Below are 21839 nucleotides of genomic sequence, written 5' to 3'. Positions count from 1 at the left end.
AATACTTTACTCAGATTTCCTTAGTTTTTACCGAATATCCTTTTCCTGTTCTAGGATTCCATTCAGGATAACACATCAAATACAGATGTCATATTTCCTTCGGTTCCTTTGGGCTGTGACAGATTTTCACACTTGGCTTGTTTCTGATGACCTTGAGAGTTTTAAGGAGCACTGGTCAGGTATTTTGTAGGATGCTCCTTTATTGGAAATTTGCCTGATGTCTTTTCTCATGATTAGACTGAGGTTGTGGGTGACTGGGAAGAAGACCACAAAGGTGCCATTTTCATGCCCTGAAATCATGGATACATACTATCAACATGATTTAACATTGCTGATATGGGCTTTGCTCAGCTGGCTGAGGTAGTGCTTTATCAGTCTTCGCTACTGTACATCGACTCTTCTTTTAACCCCCCACCCCCTTTCCATACTGTACTCTTTGGAAGGAAATTACTCTGCTCCTCTTAAAAATAAAATACTTAATTAAAGGGAGGTTTGAACTTCAGTCATACTGAGTTCTTTCCAAAGAACACACCTTCTGAGTACAGACACAGTCTTTTTTTAGATACAGTATCTCTTCCTGTAGCAGTAAGACGCGTTTTTCATTTCTCAGATTTTCAGGTTCCAAATAGGAAGCACAAAAACAGCTGAGTGACTGACACAGAATTCCAAAAATAAGTTGGGGAAGAGTTAGCCCAAAATCAATTGCGGGTCCTTCTGACCTTTCTCTTCAGCCCCAGATTCTGACATTTTAGAAGGAAATTTAACCCAAAATGTGTTAGGATTCTCCCCACTCGCCCTCCCCAGGAGAGAAGATTCATTTTAAACTAGAGTTTAGAAAGGGAAATCCCTTACTGAGAAAATCCAATAATTCGGAGTATGTTCTTTCAGGTGGAGGGGTCAGTAGGACCCAGTCTTCTGCAATATCCCTCAGGTAAATTCTACCCTACCCGAACACCCGCTACTCAGCTTTCACTGCAGATGCCTCCCTTTCTCCCACTCCTGTTCTTGTGGGCAGAAAACAGCAATGAAGAACTTCCTGAGCAAGCCCAGCCTCTACTTCTGTTACTTCCCTGCTTGTTCCCCTTACAGTGCTCTCATTTTGTGACTCATACACCTGGGTTCATGTGAACAACTGACTTTTTTTTTTATTGCTCTATTTAACTTTCTTCTCCATTGAGGCTAGAACAAGATCCTGCCCCTGAGTAATGTGGATCATAAGTCCTAGGTCCTCTCCCTCTCCTTCTAGGAGAGGAGATGAAATTGTATCTCCTTTCCCACTATGCACAAATCTAGTGAGAGGAAAATAAGTCACCACCTGCTGATAAAAAAGCAGTGACATTCAGAAATAAAAAATAGCCTCTCACTCTCCAATCAGTTATGAGATAACCTCTTAGGAGAACTCCGAGTCCTTATTGTCCCAATGTACATATCCGTTCACTGGATCCCCTTCAGGATTCAGTCTCTTCCTCTGGTCCCCAAGACTCTAATAATCCTTCTCGCTCTTCCTCCCCTCTATCTGGCAAAACTCTGTTTTAGGTCTTTTATCCATGCGAAGATGTACGTTACTAACAAGAACCTTAGCTTTGCCAATTGCCAGTAATATTTGCAATAACTAGGCATTCAGACCCTCATTTGGCTAGAGGAGAATCTCAACTGTGGGATTTCAGGAAAGAGTCTTGAGTAAGGGAAAAGTAGATTCTGGGGAAACTGAGGGAGGGTGGGGCTGAGGTCTTGCAGATAGTCTGCACACCTGATTCCATTGTCCTTGCTCAACTTTGAGTCTTCTAAGACCAGAAAACCGCCATTGGAACTTCTGCTTCTTTCATCCAGTGTCAATTCACAAAACACAGAGTATTCCTCGCCAGGTCCAGTCACTTCAATATGGTTTGACAAACCAATTTAATTAATGTCAACCAATTTAAGGTTAGCCCCCTAAGCTCCGTCCTCTTCTTTAAAGTGAATGATTTGGTCTAGCGGCTCTAGTCCATCCGGCCACTAACATTCTAGCATTACACTTTAGCTACTTAATACATATGGGAAATATTGTCTAAAATGTATATTGGTAGAAAATGTTCAGTGGAATTATAATCCTTGAGGGCACATGACTATCTCGGTCACATGGCATCTCCAGTTCCTAGTACAATTACCAGCAAGTTAACAATTTTTTTTTTGATAAATGAAAGGAAGGGAAGGAGGGAGGAAAGCCTTTCTCCAGTTGTATTCTTTCTTCCTACCTATGTATCTCCTCCATATGCAAATGCCTTGAATTGATGCTTTGCTTGCAATTCCGCTAATCTTCACAGCAACCCTAAACAGTAGGGATTATGATCTCCATTTTACTGATGAGGAAATTGAAGGCCAGAACAATTAAGTGACTGGACCAAGGTCACACAGCCAGTAAGTAGAGGAGTCAGGATGTGAGTTAACATCTATCTTTATTCCCAAACCCATATTCTGCATTATGCAAATGCAATAAGAGCACTTTGTAAACTACAAATAATCCTATGAAAATATAAATGGTTTTGTTTTTATTACTAGAGAAACTCTGACAAATCAAATCCACTAGGTATCTTAGAATGTGGCAGTATACTGGTCCTCCAGAAGAAGGAGACTTTATCATGTTTTTAAAACAATGGCGCAAAGATAGAAAAACCTGCTTAAAGGAAGGGAGCTATCACCATAGCATAATATGAACTCAGGGTGGCAGACAGGGAGGAATCTAGTAAGTCTGTTAGACTCCCCTCTGTGTCCCATTGTTTCTGGGTGCCTGGCAAGAATTTGTTTATCAAATGTTTGCTCTTTCTCATTTACCTGTAAATGACCTACTTTCCCTCTGAAGTCCCAGACCTCTGACCTCCTCTCCTCAGTCCAGAATGTCATATAAACTTCAAATGCCCGAAAGTCCTCATGGTCTTATGGAATCCCCGCATGTACATACATAATAAATTTGGTTATTTTCTCCTGCTAATCTGTCTCACATCACTCTGATTATTAGACCAGCCAGGAGAGTTTAGAAGGGTAGAAGGAAAATTATTTCCCTCCCCTACATTTTCATGGTCCAGTTTGCTGCTGCCTAGAAGAGAATTTTCTATCTGCAATGGGACAGATTCCTTCTGAAGCCATCACTACCGTACTCAGAAGAAACCACATAATAGTACTCTAAATGTATGTGTTCAATGAATTAATAAATTCTCCTACCCAAGTTACTCATTTTAAATAGTATAAAAGTTGTTTTTAAAATCTTTCCTATCATCCCATAGACTGAAAAATGGACTCAGTAGAAATACAGTACCTAAGCCAACCTAGAACATAAATATAGTGCATATTCTAATAACAGGTTGTAGCAGATGGTTTACCAATGATAACCAACTCTCTCTCTTCTCACTTTTTCATAATAAGAAACAATGAATAAACAACCTTTAAAATTGCTTTTCATCAATAAGGAAGAAAAGAATCAAAGCAAAGAGGAAATCAATGCTTTTTATTGACTGACTCTTAGACTACATGAGACTAAAGTGAGATGTGACAATACAAAGCCCTTTTTACATGTCAGAGCCGGCTACTGACAGGGCTGGGAAATGATACAGGAGACTGTAGATACTGGCAAGGAAAATACAATTTTTAAGTCTTAATTCTTTCCATTGTTAGCAGTATGTGACCAAGGTCATATCAGGTACCTACCTTTGGTACAATGCATGTAGGTAATGCTTTAGATCTGCCACTTCCTCAACTGATGGATAGATGGATGGATGGATTGATTTTTACAGCTTAAAACAATGAACACTGACTATCTCACCGTTTCCATGGCTCAGGAATCTGGGTACAATTTAGCTGAATGCCTCTGGCACAGGGTCTTTTGCAAGGCTACGATCAAGATGTCCACTGGGGCTGTTCAAGCAAGAAATTTCATTTTAGAATAGAAATCAATGGGCAGGCAAGTAATTGATGCATTTTTAAAAACTAAAATGTATAAAGTCAATAACATTTCTAAATGAGTAATTTATCTCATTTATAAAATATACTAAGAATATTTTTAACAGATTTTCAGTACATGGTTGATTCTGAATAAGTAACACCCATAGGAGAGCAGAGACACAGATTTTCTGAAACGATTGGTATTCAAAATCATTTCAACTTGGTTTCAGACTACAGTTTGTCCATAGGAGCTTAAAACACGTCCATAGGAGCTTAAAGCCTCATCCTCTCAAACCCATCACAGCATCCCCTGTGAAAACCTCTGAAGCCCCCTTCACTCGTAGGCTAAAGACCAAAATGCTCAGCCTATCCGACTAGGCTCTACAGCGCTTGGCCTCACGGACCACCATTCCCTCCTCTTCAGTTTTCTCATACTCTCAGCCTCCCTCACCAGATCGCTGTGCCCCATTCCCGCCCCTCCCCCCCCCCCACCTGTCAAGCTCCTTCCCATCTCTAATCTTTTCACAAACACAGGTTGATCCCTCTGTCTTGGCCATTCTCCCCACCTGACTACCCATTGATGTGTTTGACTTGCAATCATCCCTTGGATTTTATCTTAAATATCTCTTTCTCGGAGACATGCTCAGACTGGACCATAGCCCGATACACTGCTCTTTTCCTTTAGGGAATTATGTAGTTGATAATTACTTCTTTGTATATATTAATTGCTACCTGCTTCCTCAACTAGACCAAGCTTCCTAAGCAGAGTGTCTCTACCCGCCTGAGCCACGGTTCCCCCATCTGCACCCAGCACAGCCTGGAGCTTAACACCTCATGAATGTACTAGCACGCTCCTGAGCAGTTATCTGGTTTCACCCCAAAGTCTGTCTAGATAATGAAGAAGAAGCAAGTGTGGGTAGCCATGAATGAGATTTTTAAAAATTAAGTTTTGTTTGAAATATACAGCTGTCTAGTGGGACAGCCTAAAAGTTCAATTAGTGATAACTTCTAATTTTCAGTGGAAAATCTCTATTGTTTGTATAATTTCACTCACTGAAATGATCAGTCCTGTCACCCATTTCCTTTAAGACCTGGCACTATCGGTCAATACTCTTTCTCTACAACCAGAGCTAAGAATAAAAAAGAATTTTTTTAGGTGACTTTTCCTCATGGCCCACCTACCAAGATAAGGCATTTAAATTCAATTACCGCATTTTGCCATGTATAATGCACACCCACATTTTTGGCCCAAATTTTCAGGGGAAAGAATCTTTTGTTTTAATTCTTTAATTCAAATTTTTATTTGTTTACATTTAGGTACTTGTTTTTTGTATTATAAAGGAATTTTAGCATTTATTTTTTAACATATTATGGTACAAGAAATTTTATGTAACAAATAATTGCAAAACACAAGAACAGATACAAGGTACAAGAAATGTTATGTACCGGTAACAAATATACAATATTTGCACATCATAGAAGGCCAAGAACTCTTCATTGTTGCAATTTCATCTTAAGTTCAACAAAACTGGTTAGCTTATTCCAGGGTATTATTCTGCATACGGATATTGTTACTGATTTCTAGAGTTACACTTTTAAATCATAAGCATAAATAAAAGAATTGATAACATTTATATAGATGTACAATTAGTACTATTCATGTATAATGTGCAGCCTCATTTTTCCCTCACAAATTTGGGCCAAAAAAGTGTGCATTATACACAGCAAAATACAGTACTTAGTTCCCACTCTGGCTTCCAGAGAAGATGGGAGACTGACTTCTTTTTGTAAGAAAGTAAAACATCTTCAGTTGCTTATCTGCTTATTTGAATTATCCTGGCCATTATTATAGATAATTGTGACCTGGTAACACAAAGACTTTCCATTTTAAGTTTTTGTGGAAATTATCCTTATTAGAAAGTGTTACTTATTATCAAAGCCAAGCTGTTGAAAATCAACAATAGCAAACCAGACAGGCTTAGGTTGGGACTATGAGTGATCTATAATTATTATTTTTAAGTTGGTTACCCGACATGCATTCCTTTACTCATTACTCAGCAAGTACTCACTGATTACCATCTTTATGCCAGGCATTAGGATCATGAGAGTCTCCCAAAGCTTAAGGAGTCCATAGTCTTATGGAGCAAAAAATATCTTGCTTTATTTACTCCAAAGAGAATCAAAAAAGAAAAGAGAGACAGTTGGAGGTCAGAAGATAGAAATAATGTTCAAAAAAATGTAACTGTGATTTGAATAGTAAGAGTTATAAAAGTGGACTTGGATAATGTAGCACCATTATATTCTTAGAAGTAGGCAAAACAGGCACGAAGGTCAGCTTGTAGCCCTATAGACACCCATCCTGTCTGTGAAAGTCTGCAAAATCTTTCCACGAATCATTTTAAGAAAGGATAGATGCTCTTCTTTCTAGGAAAATTTACATGTGATTATAGCTGTCCTATCTGAGGGCCAATGAAACATTTTTATCTGGTTTTCATAAGTTCTGTACCCAGAACACACACAACCACCCAAAGGCACACTTTGGGCTTCCCCTTTGTTTCAGAGGTCCCCAAGACCAGCCACATGTTCAGTGAGTCACTAGGAAGACTCACAGGACTCAACATACATCTGCACTCACAGCTGTACTTCACCACAGTGAAAGGCTATACAACAGGGTCAGCAAGGAAGAAAGACACAGGTGGAGTCTGAAGAAATCCCTTTATGGGCTTCCTATGCTCTCACCTTCCCATGAGTGAACACACACAGTGCACTCCTTTCTCTACCGGCAAAAGGGCAGTCATACATGTGCAACGGTTCTGCCCAGGGAAGCTCATTAGAGACTCAGCACCAAGGTTTTCACTGGGACTGGTTATGTGGACACTCTTTGTCTGGTAATTACCAAAATTTCAGACTCCCAAAATAAAGCAGATGTTCACCATTAATTACAGTGTTTGTACAGTGTAGGCATAATGCGTCATCCTTATCTATTGGGAAATGGAGCGAACATTCCAAAACCCAAGATCCCAGATGCCAGACAAGGGCCGAACTTGCAAGCAAGCAGGTCTTTCTAAAGATAACAGCCTCAGGCTTGTTATGGTAACTCTTTTCTGAACACAATTCTTTAAATCTTCTTCCAGAATATGTGTTGTAGGAAATTTAGAAAATTCATGTTTATCTCTCTCTGTATACATGGCTAAAGAAAATGTGGTCAGCCTCAATTTTTAGGTATTATTATCATTAGAGTTGTTGCTAGGAATTAACATTTGTAGATGAATATTACTATTAATAATATTGTTGCTATTAAGTCTAGTAGTAGTTATTAGTCGTGGCGATATTATTAATATATTGCATATTATTTCTATATAACGGTCATATCAGTCCATTCAATGATGGTTAACATTCTTTGAAAGGTTTTACCAGGCTGAGATCATGAAAATCTAAGGAAATCCTGTGTTTGCTTCTGGGTTTTATTTTTCTTCTAATCTGTTGCCTTCTTTACCAGGACAGACTTTCCACAGCTTGAAGAAGCCAACCATGGATTTCAGGCGTGTAAAGGACTATTTCTCCTGGCTCTACTATCAATACCAGATCATAAGCTGCTGTGCCGTCCTGGAGCCCTGGGAGCAATCCATGTTCAACACCATCTTGCTAACCATTGTTGCTATGGTGGTGTATACGGCCTATGTTTTTATCCCAATCCACATCCGCCTCGCTTGGGAATTTTTCTCCAAAATGTGCGGCTATCACAGTACAATTTCTAATTGATCTTCTCTGCATTCTATGAATTGGCACCGCATATGTGTGTGTTGCTCCGTTTATTGTTGGAGGCACATACTGTGTCTTTTTTCACTATCTGACATAAAAAGGCCTCTCTTCTCTATGCACTCCGATATCCTGCCTGACATTTGAGATAGATGCCTCTTTAGGTTCTTGTGTACGTGTTACATTGTGCATAAGTACTACAATGACCTTACCTCGCATACCATAGTTTCTCAACTTAAATCTACGACTTTAAGGTTTTTTTGTTAATCAGGAAATTTCATATAAAATTTTTCTGGAAAGTAGGCTCATAAGAGACTCACCAGAATCATGTTTAAAATGTTCCCTTGATACCAATTCTATACTGAAGGATATATTTTTTAAAATTTGTTTCATAGGCTACCGTCAAAAGGACCATATCCTTGTTTATAATATACAAAGGGTGCCAAAAAAAATGTATTCACATTTTAAGAAAGGAAAAAATTGTCTTAAAACTGTAATACTCAATATATACCGATAACAAAAGATGAATACAAGTCATGTATATACATTTATTTTGGTACCCCAGGTATAAAAAGATGTGGATAAATTATATGCCCCTCCCCCTAAAGTCTTATTTTCTAGTAAACTGCTGATACCTAAAATTCTTTACTTCAAGTGCAAAAGAATAGGCTGGAGGTAATTCTCTCCTTTCAGACATGGTTTGTGAATTGTTTCAAATGCCTCTACAAGTCTGGCTTTATAACAGTTTAAAATCAACAATGTTGATTTTAGATAACCCAGTAAGTATTATAATACAAATTAATTTTAAGTATAAGAAACAAAGTATAATCAAAGTAAATTCAGATATTGTGACTTGTGATGTTGCCTTGCCTTGCATGATGCTGGGGGGGGCGGCAGGGGGGGCAGGGTAAGAGAAAAGAAATTGACTTCTTTCTGTTCTTTCATTCAGTGGAGGGGAGAAAAAAAGCATGTACTGGGCTACAGGAAGAAAAGCTGATAAATAGGCTGGAAGTAATATTCTACCAGCAGGAACTTGACAACTCCAGTTAAATGCTTTGATATAGTAGCTTCTTTGCAGAGCAAAAACAAGATTTATTAAATTTCCTTCAAAGTGTTTATCTTAAATACAATTACAAGTTTTTAATTATACTGTTGAATTAAATGTGACTGCCAAAGATCAAACCTTGCAGTTTTTCTTTCCTCTCAATAAATATTATTGTTAGTAATTCTGGAGGATAAAACTATAAATAGTTTTTAGGCAATATTTGCATCCTTGTGTTATGAAAAAATTTTTTTCCAAAGACAGCTAGAGAGAATGATGTTTGGCATGCCATATTAACTTGCATGTTGGTTAAAAACACGTGTTTTGAAGATAAATGAAATCTGAATATGTATTTGTTGATTTTTGCAAAATAAAATTAGGATTAATTTTATAAGTAAAATATCCACCTCAGATTTGCTTTTTCTATTGTACTATCTAGGTGCTTACATCCGTATTTCTCCCCCAAATTATTATTTCTTACTAATCCAGTGGATCAACTGATCTTACAATGGTAGGGTCAAACTAACATTTATCAAGGGTCTTATCCATGGTGGGCACGTTTTACATGTTGAAGTAGGTATTAAGGTCTCCCAGTTACAGGTAAGGAACCTGGGACTTGGAAAAGGTCCATTTCTTGTTCAAGGTTCTTTAGCTAATAGTGGCAAAGCAAGGAAGCAAATCCAGGTCAGGGCCACACTGGGCCCCAAAATATCTACCGCATGGAAACCCATGGGAGGACAACATGAGCCAATGAAAGTTGGTGGGAAAGCAAAATGTTGGAAAGCAGAACCCCATCAAATAACAGGGGTAAGAGATAGGAAGAGACAGCTGAGGTCAGAGAAACAATAAGCCAAGTCTCAGCTTCCGCCTTTGCTGCTTACCCAGGTACTATGTCCACCATTTCTATGCTGTCCAGGCCCATACGCCTATTTTGAAAGATTGCGTTCACTTTTAAATATTTAACAGAGGATGCTCAGTGAAAGCATGAACTTGGATGCATTCCCAGTTCACAATGATTCAACACCCTTATTACATGGACCCCTGCTAAGTACCCTTGGAATTCAATCACAAAGATACTGCACTGACCTTTTTAAAATCCTCCTTCTAAAAATAAGAACTAAAAGAAATGTGAATAGACCCAGCAAAGCTTAATAAAGGATATTGCAAGCCACTGCCCCAGGATGTCACTTTGAAGGTAAGCATTTCCTCTGAGAAATCAAAATAAAAACACAGTGAGCAAAATATAATCAAACACAATTTGAGAGAGAGAGAGAAAAAAAAAACCCTACGTGCGTGCAGAAGGGAAGAAAGCTCTGCCTGCCCTGCCCGCTCTGACCATTTTCTGGACTAGCAGTGATGCTCTCTATACCTCGACCATAGTGAGCCTAGATTAGAAACATGTTTTATACGTTTTTCTTTTGCATCTATTATTTATGTGTTTCAATGGTATATACAGATTGAAAAAACAAAACAAAACAAAACAAAAAAAGCCAAAAGTGTCATGGTTTAAGTGGGCTTGCGTTTGTCACTCACTAAAGTCGGAATCATAAAATGTTCCTTCACTGCTACTGGCCAAGTCAACAATTGCTTTTATCTACTTGTGCAACAAAAAAAACCCACAAAATGCCAAGAAATAAGGTAGTTTTAACAAGACAACACTGGTCAGTCTTTATTAATAAATTGTGTGAAGAAAAAAAAAGTCACTAGCCCACAGTTTCTACTTCTTTCTCCTTCCATCACTAATGTATTTAGTTCCTCTCACTAGTAGAGTGTGTGCCCCTAGAAGCCAGGAAATTTGTACTTATTTCTGAATCCCCCATATGTAGCCCAGGACCTGGTACAGAGCTTAGCAAGGTACACATCCTGGGGAATGTAACATAGTCCCCCATACCTTGTCCACACAGAAACAAGGAAGCTCAGTATTTGTATCGGGCCAACCTCAGGATGGACAGCTTCCAGCTATCGACCAAGAGTAACATTAATTCGTTCTTTCATTCATTCTTTCAGCAAATGTATTAAAAGTCCACCATGTATTTATAGAGAGATGGAGATATGGATAGCTATGTGATGAAAAAAAGTACAGTAAAAACTAGGTGGTGGTATTCAGCTGTTCATTGTAAAATTCTCTTTACTGTATATTGGAATTATTAGTATTTTATTAAAAAAACGCTGGGGAAAAACTCTACCATATGCTATTTGTTGAGTTTGCCAATAGGAAACAAAGATGAATGAGAAGGAAACAGAAAAATCCCTGGATTGATGAATCATACAATCCAGTAGGCAAGATGACACAAAAAATAAGCAAACAAAATATTTATGAATTGTCATAAGGTCTTACGAGACAAACAGCAGGGTCCTGGAGAGAAAGCAAGAGGGTTAGGGACGGTAGAGCACTTGTGGGGATGCATTAGAATAACATCCAAACCTCTCTAAACGCAGGACTTTACACAGGGGGCAGTGAGGGACGGCAGGGATGTCCTTTGCACGAAGATGATGACACTGGATGGTGTGAGAGCGGATGGGACAGGGCATGAGTGTGAGCAGGGAGACCCAATACAGACGAGAGCTGAACTAAGGTGGTAACATCAGAGACAGAAAGACACATGGTCTGATTTGACATATTTTGTAGCTGGAAAGTCAGTACATCTTCCTTACGAGTTGAATCAAAGTGGTAATTCCATTAAATACACAAAATCTTTTTCTTTAAATATCTAACCCCGAGCACCAAAGGAAACATCCTCCTCATTTTGGGAGTTATTTCTAGAGCTGATTTGCTGCCCGTAAGAAAGGATAGACCCTTTTCGAAAAGTTGAAAAAAACAAACTTTATACATTTTGACGTTTTCCAGCTTTTAAAGCTTCACCATATCTCATCAAGAGTCCTTATACTTCTGACTGGAAGAAAGGACTCCAATTTTTCATCACGAAACAGAATGTGATTCTCTAGGTACTTGGAATCATCAAAACTGACTAATCAAAATACCAGTAACATGGTTGTTCCTCAGGATTAAATTTTCCCAACACCCATTTTAGAGCTTGAAACGTCTTTGAGAGCAAACTTTAGAGTTTCGGTTCTTTTTTATTCATTCCTGAATTATCATGTTGACCATAATGAAAGCAACCACACTGAGAAGATTTAATGGTGGGGTTAGCAGGACAAAGCTGACCAATTTTTAATTTTAGTTACTTGCTTAGAAATTATAAGGAAATAAGAGGCAAAAGTTCCAAAATAAAATTATAGTGCCTTTACTATGACGACAGCCTATTTCTGTAGCTTTTTTGTAAACAATGATGACGTATTGCATTGACAATATTCACACCTCTAATCATTTCCATATGACACTCAAAATTCAGATTGCTCCTTTTTATTATCGTATTTTTGTTTCTCTCTAACAGAGACAGCACTTAATCCAGATTTCTGACTGTGGGGGATGGGGAGACCGCAAAACAGAGGAGCGCTCCCTATGTCCCAGCCTCCCAGCCTCTGCCGGGCACAGCCACACCCACACACATGGCAGGTAAATTCCCTGGATGGCATCATCCTGATCACCAGGGACACCGTGATTGAGGAAAGCCCCATGTCACTCAGCTTGGATTCCCACTCAGTGATGAGACAGGAGGAAGGAAGGAGGAGGAACGGGAGAGAGACTGGGGGAGAGTAGGGAAGAGGGAAAAAGGAAGAGGCCTTATCTTTTGTTTTCTAAGTTTGTGATGGAAAGGCCTCACTTCCAAGTAAATTGCAATACTGCTCTTCTGTCCTTATTCCTCAAAGAACTTCCCTGATCTCACGTATTTTTTCTTACCACTTTCCTACCATCAGTTTCTTTTGTTAAAATACTTCTCTTTTGCCCAAGGCTAAAACAAACCTTGTGAATAACCAGGCACCTGATCCTCTCTCCATTCTCCAGTGGCGCTCACGTCTTCCTTCCTCTATGACCTGGCTTGTCAGGGTCTCTCTGCCACACACCACCCCTAATATCACTCCATCCCTATTTTTTGAGGCTCAATAACCTCATTAGAAAATTAGGAAGTGGAATCACTCCAGAGATTCTTCCCATGAAAAAGTCTGTTGTGCATGAAACTCTAGTGACTCGCAGCATTTCGGCTTCCTGAAACTTAACTCTGGTGATTGATAGGAACCTGACCCTTCTCTGAAATGCTATGGCCTTTGTTACCCTCGCATTAACCATCATTGTGGAAGAAAGGCAATACAGTTCATAAATAAAAGCAAACGAATATACCAAATCCCCAAGCGCAATCAATCAGTCCTTTACCTGAGACGCAGGTGAGACAATCTAGTTCATTCTGTGGGTGGTGGGTTTACGGCAGAGGCCTCCCTCATTCGGCTTGCTTCATTGGCTTGCATTTCAGGGGCCATCCCCTCCAAAGCCCCTCCCTTCTTAGGCTTCCCCGTAGTCCCTCCGTCCTTTTAACCTCTTCTTGGCCCTCACCCTACCTACGCTTACATGCAGCCCCAGGAAGGGTTTACTGTCGTTCTCTGCAACCTCAATTTTTCACTGTGGGTTGGGAGGACCATGAGGGATTTGAGGGGAGGAGGAGCGGCTCTGAGTAGAATCGAAACAGGGAGCCCTTGGTGTCCTGGTCCAGCCAACGGGCAAAGGATCCAGAAGTCAGCTAACTGTCCACTGTAACCTTCCGGAAGCTTATCTCTCGTACTTTATCACACAAAGGAGATCCCATCCTCCCAGCCCTGAGTTTTATTTCCCTGAACCAGAGACAGTACCTGGCTCCAAAGAAGGAGAGGGAGGACGAAAGTGCGCTGCCCACACAGCCGTTTGCTTATTCTGTGCCTCTCCACTGCCAGTTCCCAGGAGTGGGTGCTGCTTCTGGAGAACACAGATCATGCTTTTTTGCCCCATGTATTTTTTTTTGTAAAAGCTCATTAAATGGATTGATGAATAAATTAAGTCCTTTTTTTTATTCCAGGTTAGGAGGCATAGAGTCATATTCCAGACACAATTTGTCATTAGAATTTATATTGAGTGACTCACCTATAAGGAGAGTTTTCAAACTCCGAATGAGTATGTGAAGGTTTTGAGAAATTACGGACCTTCTCTTGTGTCCTCCTACCTGTTGCTCCTTCTCTCCTGCTTGTGCATTTACTCTCACAGAAATCCCCACGAGAGCGTGGTTAAAAAGGAGGAGGGCCAAAGAAGGCTAACTGACGTATTGCTCCTCAAGTACTAAACCTTTTGTTCTCAGCTGTGGCTATCCATTAGAATCACCGGGGAGTTTTAAAAACCATCAATGCCTGGCCCCACTCACAAAAATTAAATCAAAATCCCTGGAGCCCTCAGCATGGTCATTTAAAAAGCTCCCTGGGTGATTCTAATATTCAGCCAAGACGAAGAAGCACTTTACCATGGTTTCAGTGGATGCTAATTAAGTCACTAAAATCCAGCTTAGAGCTGGACGCTCCACTTACTCTCTCCCACTTGCTGGGCTCCCTGAATATGTCTACAATGTGGTTAAGGCTCCACCGTTTCTCTAGAGCCAGGGTGTCAAAACTGCGGCCCACTGGCCAACTGCGGTCTGCAATCCATTGTTAATTGGCCCGCAGCAAATTCCAAAAATACATTTAGTTTACTTAAATAAACCATGTGAGGCAATACGTACTTCACCTCGAGTGAGTGGACCGGCTGTTTCTGTATTTTACCGCATATGGCCCTTGGTGAAAACCGTTGAAAAAAGTTTGGACACCCCTGCTCTAGAGAGAGGCTTAATTGCAACAAACACGCTTCCCTAGGGTTCCTCAGGAAAAGTATTCAACACCCCCGTAACAGCTTGAAGTACTAAGCAGTTAAGAATATCACACTCCCCTCTGGATTTTGTTCCATGTAATGATGTCTTCAATCATTTCATCGTGCATCATGTGAAAGCAGTAAGACATCACAATGTATGCTTATAGGCACGAAGCTTTAAGTACACTCCGTCTGCTGCTCATGAGCCTGGTGAAACTATTGCATTTGCAACCTGAGGACAAGATCATGTCACAATAATTTGGTTCAGCCAGATAGATAGTGCCATCAGTGTGGCTGCAGAGCATGGAAGGAGAAGTCATGTCACTGCTATGAGGCATCTCGTGGAACAAGGTACTTTGCTTTTTTGTTGTTTTTAATTATTTGCAGCTATACATCTTTAACGTAACATATGTATTACACATATATTATATATATATGATATCGTTAAAATAAAAAACAAATGAAGACCAGCCTTGAGAATTCCCCAAGCAGAAAAAAAATAGTTTAGTCATACAAGCAAAGCTTAATTTAGCTTACTTTGCAAGACAGGGTCATTTCTTGCGTATGCCTCTGGAAATCATAAGCAAAACTTAAACAGTTTCTCAAAATTGACATGAGGTACCACTAACCAATTCTCTGTCATTTAAGAAAATTCTCATATTACAACCAATCACTGTGAAGAATAAACAGCCACTGCCTTCCCACTACATCAATTGCCTTATAACAATCGACCCTGAGCCTCACTCCTTGTTTTGGTTTGACTGCTCCGGTTCACAAACTATCTTTTTGGTGTGTGTACAATAAACTTTATCAATTACTACTTTGGTGATTTATTAGTTTTACTTCTTTATAAACTTTTGACAATATATATACACACATACATACACACACACTCATATTATATATATATATGCATATATATATAAATATAGAAAGGGTACCCAAAAAAGTATACACATTTTAAGAAAGGAAAAAACTGTATTAAAATCACGCTGATGGTAACCACTTTGAGCACCTCTTGCAATTACAGAAGTCAAAGGTGACTTGTATTCATCTTTTGTTAATGATATATATTGAGTATTGCAATTTTAATACAGGTTTTTCCTTTCATAAAATGTGTATACATTTTTTTGGCACCCTCTGTATGTGTGTACACACACACACACACACACACACACACACCATCTAAAGCTACACCAACGTAATTGGAGGCAGAAGCAATTCCGATTAGAAACTAAGCTAACCAAATGATGTGTGTGCTAGATAAAGAAATGGCAGTCATGTGTGATGGAAAGATAAGTGTCAACCAGAGAGCGGTAAAGTTCTAGTTCTTGCTCGGGCTACCTGTGCGTCACCTTGGGCAAGTCATGTCACTTCTCTAGGCTCCAGGTTTCTCTGCTGTGAAATGAGGGACTCACCTGGGAATGGCATACGGGTTTTTATCTTTCTGGTTCCTCCCATCCGTGGCAAGGCTTTCCTTGAGGGCTACATTAAGGAGTATTCTGAGGTTGCATCTGTTCACTGGAAAGAATGCCATCAGCAACACATCAGTGTCTGTCATGAGGTCAGGACAAGAGAAGTGGAGCTTAAGTTCCACTGAGCCGAACACCAGAGAATTGCCTTCCCAACCCAATGTAACAGATGGAGACCAGTAGAAATAAAATGAAAGCAACATTTTACACCACCTTACCTGCTAATCTTTACAGCCATATAAAAATGTGTACACACATCCTGGCATGTATCTGTCTTTACCCACTCATGCTTATCCTTCAGCTCCAGTTCAAATTCTACCTCTTCTACCAGGTCAGCCACATCCATAATAATAAATGGTAATAGTTATGTAGCATGGATTGTGTCAGGCACTATTTTAAGCAATTTACAGATGCAAGTCATTTAATCTTCACAGCCACCCTGGTAGGTAGACACTATTATTATCCCCATTCTACAGATGAGGAAAGCCAAGTCACAGATTGTTTAAGTGACTTGCTTAAGGTTACACAGTCAGTAAGAGAGATGGAATTTGAACAAAGGCAGTCTGCTCCAGAGAAAATGTGTTGAACTACTGGATGAAATGGCACTTCTGAATATCCACGGCAGCCATGCCCTACACCTTAGTTTTTTGGGTTTTTGCATTCTATTGTTTACTGATTCTGTGTGAATAAAGGAGAGCAATGTGGCAAGCACTTTGGGATTTAGACAGAACTTTACAGAGGGTAACCATACGAGATCTGACAATTAAGGTCCCCAACTTATTGCAACAATGTTGCTAACTATTTTTATATCAGAGGCAGTGTTCATTATGAATTTGTACCAACTGGACAAATAGTTAACCAAGTTGACTATTTGGAAGTGCTGAAAAGGCTGCGTGAAAAAGTTAGATGAAAATGACCTGAACTTTTCGCCAATTCATGGCTCTTGCATCACGACAATGCACCAGCTCACATGGCACTGTCTGTGAGGGAGTTTTTAGCCAGTAAACAAATAACTGTATTGGAGCACCCTCCCTACTCACCTGACCTGGCCCCCAATGACTTCTTTTTTACCCAAAGATAAAAGATACATTGAAAGGAAGATATTTTGATGACATTCAGGACATCAAGGGTAATATGATGACAGCTCTGATGGCCATTCCAGAAAAAGAGTTCCAAAATTGCTTTGAAGGGTGGACCAGGCGCTGACATCAGTGCATAGCTTCCCAAGGGGAGTACTTCGAAGGTGACTGTATTGGTATTCAGCAATGTGATATGTAGCACTTTTTCTAGGATGAGTTCGCGAACTTAATTGTCCAACCTCGTACACCCTGGTTTGCCCACCCAGTGTCTCTGAGTAGGAGTAGGGGGTATTCAGAGAAGGCTTCCTACACGAAGTGATGCCTGAGTAAACATTAAAGGGTAAATAACAATTAATCACATTAAAATCAGCAATTAAAACCAGTTTGTTCTCTAATATAAACATTTTCTCTTGACAATTGCTTGGGCCCCAAAATACATCCTTTTGTAAACAAAATTGACCATCCCTCTCCAAAACTCAAATAAAACATTAAACGCCTGCAAGAATAAAGTTCAGTCCTATCATAATTGTGGTACCATTGCCTTACAAATAAAAGGCTTAAAATGTCACTTCCAGGTGATGGTCTTGGGTTGTCAGGGAGGGAGGGAAAAATGTAATAAAACTCTTGATTAGGAGAGGAAACAATACTTCAGGGCACCAGAGAATGAGGGGAAAGGTTCCCTCTTACAGTCGAGAGCTTCTGACTCTCCAATGAATCACAGACAATGAGCAGGTACCTCGATGAGGATTAAAGGAAAAGATGCCACATTTGGGTGAGTTCTATACAAAGACTGGTTCCACTTATTACACTCTGAGATCTATTTTAGGAACGATTGGACCAACAGGAAAGCACACTGATCAGAGAGAACATAAAAAGGGACCTAAAATCTTCAGCTCCTCTGTGACTCCTTCCATTTCCCTCATATTCATCACATTTTGAATGTTTCCTGTGATAATCTATGTCATATCCACTCTTCATTCCCACCATCAACATGCAAACCCAGCAAGGCCGCAAGTCCCATCTGGATTATTACAACAACCTCCCTATTCCCAAACATGCAAAGAGTCTTTATTACCTGTGATCAAATATCCTTGACTTGGTTTTCAGGACTTTCCATTATCCACCTTCCCTCGTCCCCTGCTGCTGGCTACTGATCCATCCTCAGGTCAACATCCACTGACCACTCCAGGCAGGCTGTTTCTGGCGTTGACCACTTGAGTGGTGGCTTGTTGTCTCCTAAGCTGGAATCCTTTCCTTCTCTATCATCTGTGGAATCCTGCCCACAGTTTGAGGCTGAGAGCAAGTAATTTCTTTTTGTTAACAGGTTTGAGATATCATTGACCTATTAAAAATGTATATATTTAAGGTGTACAACTTGATGTTTTGATATTCAAATAATTTCTTATGCAGGCAACTTACTGCGACCATTCAGGTCCCCTGCCCTAGCCTCTCCTTCCACAAGGCTGAAATTCTGCACCACAACCTCACTCGGGGTTTCATACAAAGGGTTGCCCTGATTTTCCATGTTCACCTTGTTTCTCCAGAGAGATTGTGAGCTTCTTGAGGACTGCAACTATGTTCAGAGTTCTCAGCAAGTGATAAGGAGACATTTGCTGGTTGATTAATTTATCAGATTTAGATACAATTGTGACATTTAAAAGATGAGCTACAGTCCCTAACGCAGACTACCACAGATAACTGGGGAAATCAAAACTCATTTTGTCTCCTTGTAAACTTGGAAATGAGTTTCCAATAGGAAAAATTGTGTGCTCAGAATCTTATAGAGATAACATTTAAAATACAACAGAATTTTCAAATCACACTTGTCAAGGAAAAAGCAAGATATTTTGGTGGAGAATGGGAAAGTAAGGACAAAATATAATCAATAAAATTCCTCACCCAAACTACAATATACAAATGTTTCAGATGCCTCAAAGATCTTTGTCAACTTGCCTGACTCGCTAAAAATGGTCCTAAAAATTTCAAATTTTTCTTCCCTTGTCAAGTGGAGAGTCTCTGTCCAGCTTTGGGTTTCTTTTTTATTTTTTTCTTTAACCTTTGTTTAACTTCTTATTATGAAATAATTTTAGACTTGCCAGAAAGTTACAAAAACAGTTCAGAGAGTTTCTATATACTCTCTTCACTCTCAGCTTCTTTTAATGTTAATAGGTTGTATAACCATAGCACAGTTACCCAAACCAGGAAGTTAATATGAGTACAATGCTATTGACTGAACTATAGATCTTATTTGAGTTTCTCTAGTTTTTCTGTTAATATTCTTTTGCTGTTCCAGAATCAATTCAGGGTCCCACATTGCATTTGGTTGTCTCCTTTGTCTCCTACAATCGGTGACAGTTCCTCAATCTTTCCTTGTCTTTCATGACCTTGACACTTTTAATGAGTATTGGGCGGTTATTTTGTGGAATGTCCCCCAGTTTGGGTTTATCTGATGTTTGCTCACGATTAAACAGAGGTTTTGAGCCTTTCTGGCAAGATCACTGCAAAAGTGATGTTGTGTCCTTCTTGGTACATCATTATCAGAGGCATGTACTAACTGATACGTCTCAATGCCAGTGATATTACCTTTGATGGCTTGGTTACTATGGCATCAGTTGGGTTTCTCCATTGTAAGTTACTATTGCAAGTTACTATTTTCCCTTTATAATTGATACGTTGGGGGAGATGCTTTGAGATTTTGCTAATATCCTGTTTCGACTCCAACTTTCATCCACGGATTTTATCCATCAGTGGATCTTGCCTGCAACAGTTACTATTGTGGTATTTGCCTAAGGGTGGCTTTATATTTCCCTCATTCCTTCTACATGTAATAACTGGAATTATGTAAGGCTGAGGTTTCTCAATATATTATTGATTCTTGCTTCTCAGGAGATGTCTAGTATGGAAAGCATGGTCCTGGGAGTCTTGGAGATCCTCGTCTAGTAAGAGCTCTGACCCAAAAGAGCTTTATCAACCGAGGAATATGTCTGTTTTATACTTCCAGGTCAGGGGAGGTTGCCTGAAGGATACCTTTCAGCAATAAAGCAGATGGAAGACGAGGAGGAGAAGGAGAAAGGAGAAGGGTAGAGAAGGAAAGGAGGGAGAGGGGGAAAAGAGGGGCAAAAAGGAAACATTAACCTTTGTGTCACTTCTTAACTATCAGTTACTTTGAAACAAGTAGTACTTTAAAGGGACACTGTCCTTTCAATGAGTTATACCCACATTGAATCTAGAAAGAAAACATATTTCTGGCACTCATGCCACCTGAGTGAGTTACACAGCAGGGTAATACACTTGTGAGGCCATTATATACCTTTATAGTGAGCAAGTGTATCTTGGAATAGGGAAACAAAGGCCTCAAGCCACAGTACAAACTAGCAGAGTGGTTGAAAGTTGAAAGGTTGACATCAATCTAACAGGGCCTAGACATCTACAGAAAGAATTTAGTCTAAGTGACTGCAGAAGGGAGAAATATCTCCTTGGCCAGAGGACTGGGGAGGTATAAACCCACACAGCCTACAGTATCCCATCCTTAACACCAACGTCCTAGCCAGCAGCAGATAGAAACTCTGTGAGAGTTTGGCTATGTCTGTTTTCTCTCTCCAACAGTTCTCTCTTCCCTGCCCTCGACGCTGATTGCCTTTGTATCCCACGCAGCAAAGCAGAACATAGTACACAGTGCTTCTCAAACTGGGAAATTCTCACACAGTGTTGGGGGGCAGGGGTATCAACAAATACCATGAGATTATCTTAATTCTTTTTTTTAATTATGTTTGATATCCGTGAAAAAATAACATCAGTCTGGATCCAGAACACCCACAAATAGCCATTAATTCCAGTGCCTACATTTCTGCATTACTGTTTGTAATCAGGTTATTATCAATGGATCATTTGAAGGGATAGCATTTAAATTCTATGTGCTAATAGGCATAACTGAATGCACTTAAGCTGGCACATCCTAATATACAAACAACAACATTCTCTGTCTGCTATTGTACTTAGGTGATTTATCGTAACCAATGATGAAGATAAATCTTGAGACTTGCAATGATACTCAAAATTGAAAGACAGTTTCATGGAGTAAAACTTTAGTTTCTTAAGTTACTTAATAAACTGGGATTTTGATATGACATCATGAAAATGATAGATTGTGCAATAATACACTCTAATGGAGCAGGCTAATAAGGAAACAATTGAGGCAGACCTAAAAAGGAAACGAACCGCCAAGGTCAGCTGGGGGCCAAATTACCTCATCTTATGCTATGCAAAAGCTTAACAATATTTTCAGGAGGAAAAAATTTGTTGGAGAATCGAATCATCTTATACATAGTAATTCAGGTAAGTGGTATAATCGTTAGTACCATTCAGGAAGGAAATGGATTCTTTCTATATATCTCCTTCTGTGTTACTCAGCTTGCAAAAGTCTATTACTAGAACATATCACTGTAGAGATGGAAAATATTTCTGTTAAATGGTCCTTTTTAAATTTCTCAGTATGTTTGAGTATAGTTACATTGATTGGTCATAGGATCAAAAGAGAGTGCATTGTTTACTGTTTAAAAGGAAAAACAACAATGATGATAACATAAATGATGGTCCATCGTGCTCAAGACCAAAAGGATCAAATCAAGTAAAAAATAAAACATCTTCCTATTATTAAACCCAACCATCTACAACTTTATTTCAATCATGTTAAATTGCATTAACATTGATCATTTAATTTTTTTATTTTGAAATATTGTTGGTCCTTAATTGATTTGGGTTTTATAGTTGTGTACCACCAAGCACATGGAAGTTTTATACTAAGTATATAT

General features: G+C 39.4%; 1 protein-coding gene and 1 long non-coding RNA gene across 6 annotated transcripts in view; one reads left to right on the top strand and one right to left on the bottom strand.

The window, feature by feature from the left end:
• Positions 1-9035, top strand: part of SPTSSB (serine palmitoyltransferase small subunit B) — a 29067-nt gene extending 20032 nt beyond the window's left edge. For 3 of the 5 annotated variants that reach the window (XM_074327313.1, XM_019731920.2, XM_019731917.2), the window contains one exon: positions 7415-9035. In XM_074327313.1, coding sequence (XP_074183414.1) covers positions 7415-7677 — 263 coding nt within the window. In that variant the 3' untranslated portion in view covers positions 7678-9035. The remainder of the gene's footprint in view (positions 1-7414) is intronic. The other 2 variants (XM_074327329.1, XM_019731918.2) reach the window with 1 other exon arrangement.
• Positions 1-20039, bottom strand: part of LOC141570542 (uncharacterized) — a 52765-nt gene extending 32726 nt beyond the window's left edge. Inside the window, exons 1-4 of the long non-coding RNA XR_012494633.1 lie at positions 18104-20039; positions 17038-17350; positions 15896-15954; positions 3797-3888 (exon numbers count right to left, since the gene is read on the bottom strand). This is a non-coding gene — a long non-coding RNA (uncharacterized LOC141570542). The remainder of the gene's footprint in view (positions 1-3796; positions 3889-15895; positions 15955-17037; positions 17351-18103) is intronic.
• Positions 20040-21839: the final 1800 nt, after the last annotated feature.

Source organism: Rhinolophus sinicus, linkage group LG01, assembly GCF_036562045.2.
Source record: "Rhinolophus sinicus isolate RSC01 linkage group LG01, ASM3656204v1, whole genome shotgun sequence".
In the NCBI taxonomy this organism is placed as follows: Eukaryota; Metazoa; Chordata; class Mammalia; order Chiroptera; family Rhinolophidae; genus Rhinolophus; species Rhinolophus sinicus.
Note: the sequence above shows the minus strand (reverse complement) of the source record. Positions and strands in the feature narration are given on the sequence as shown.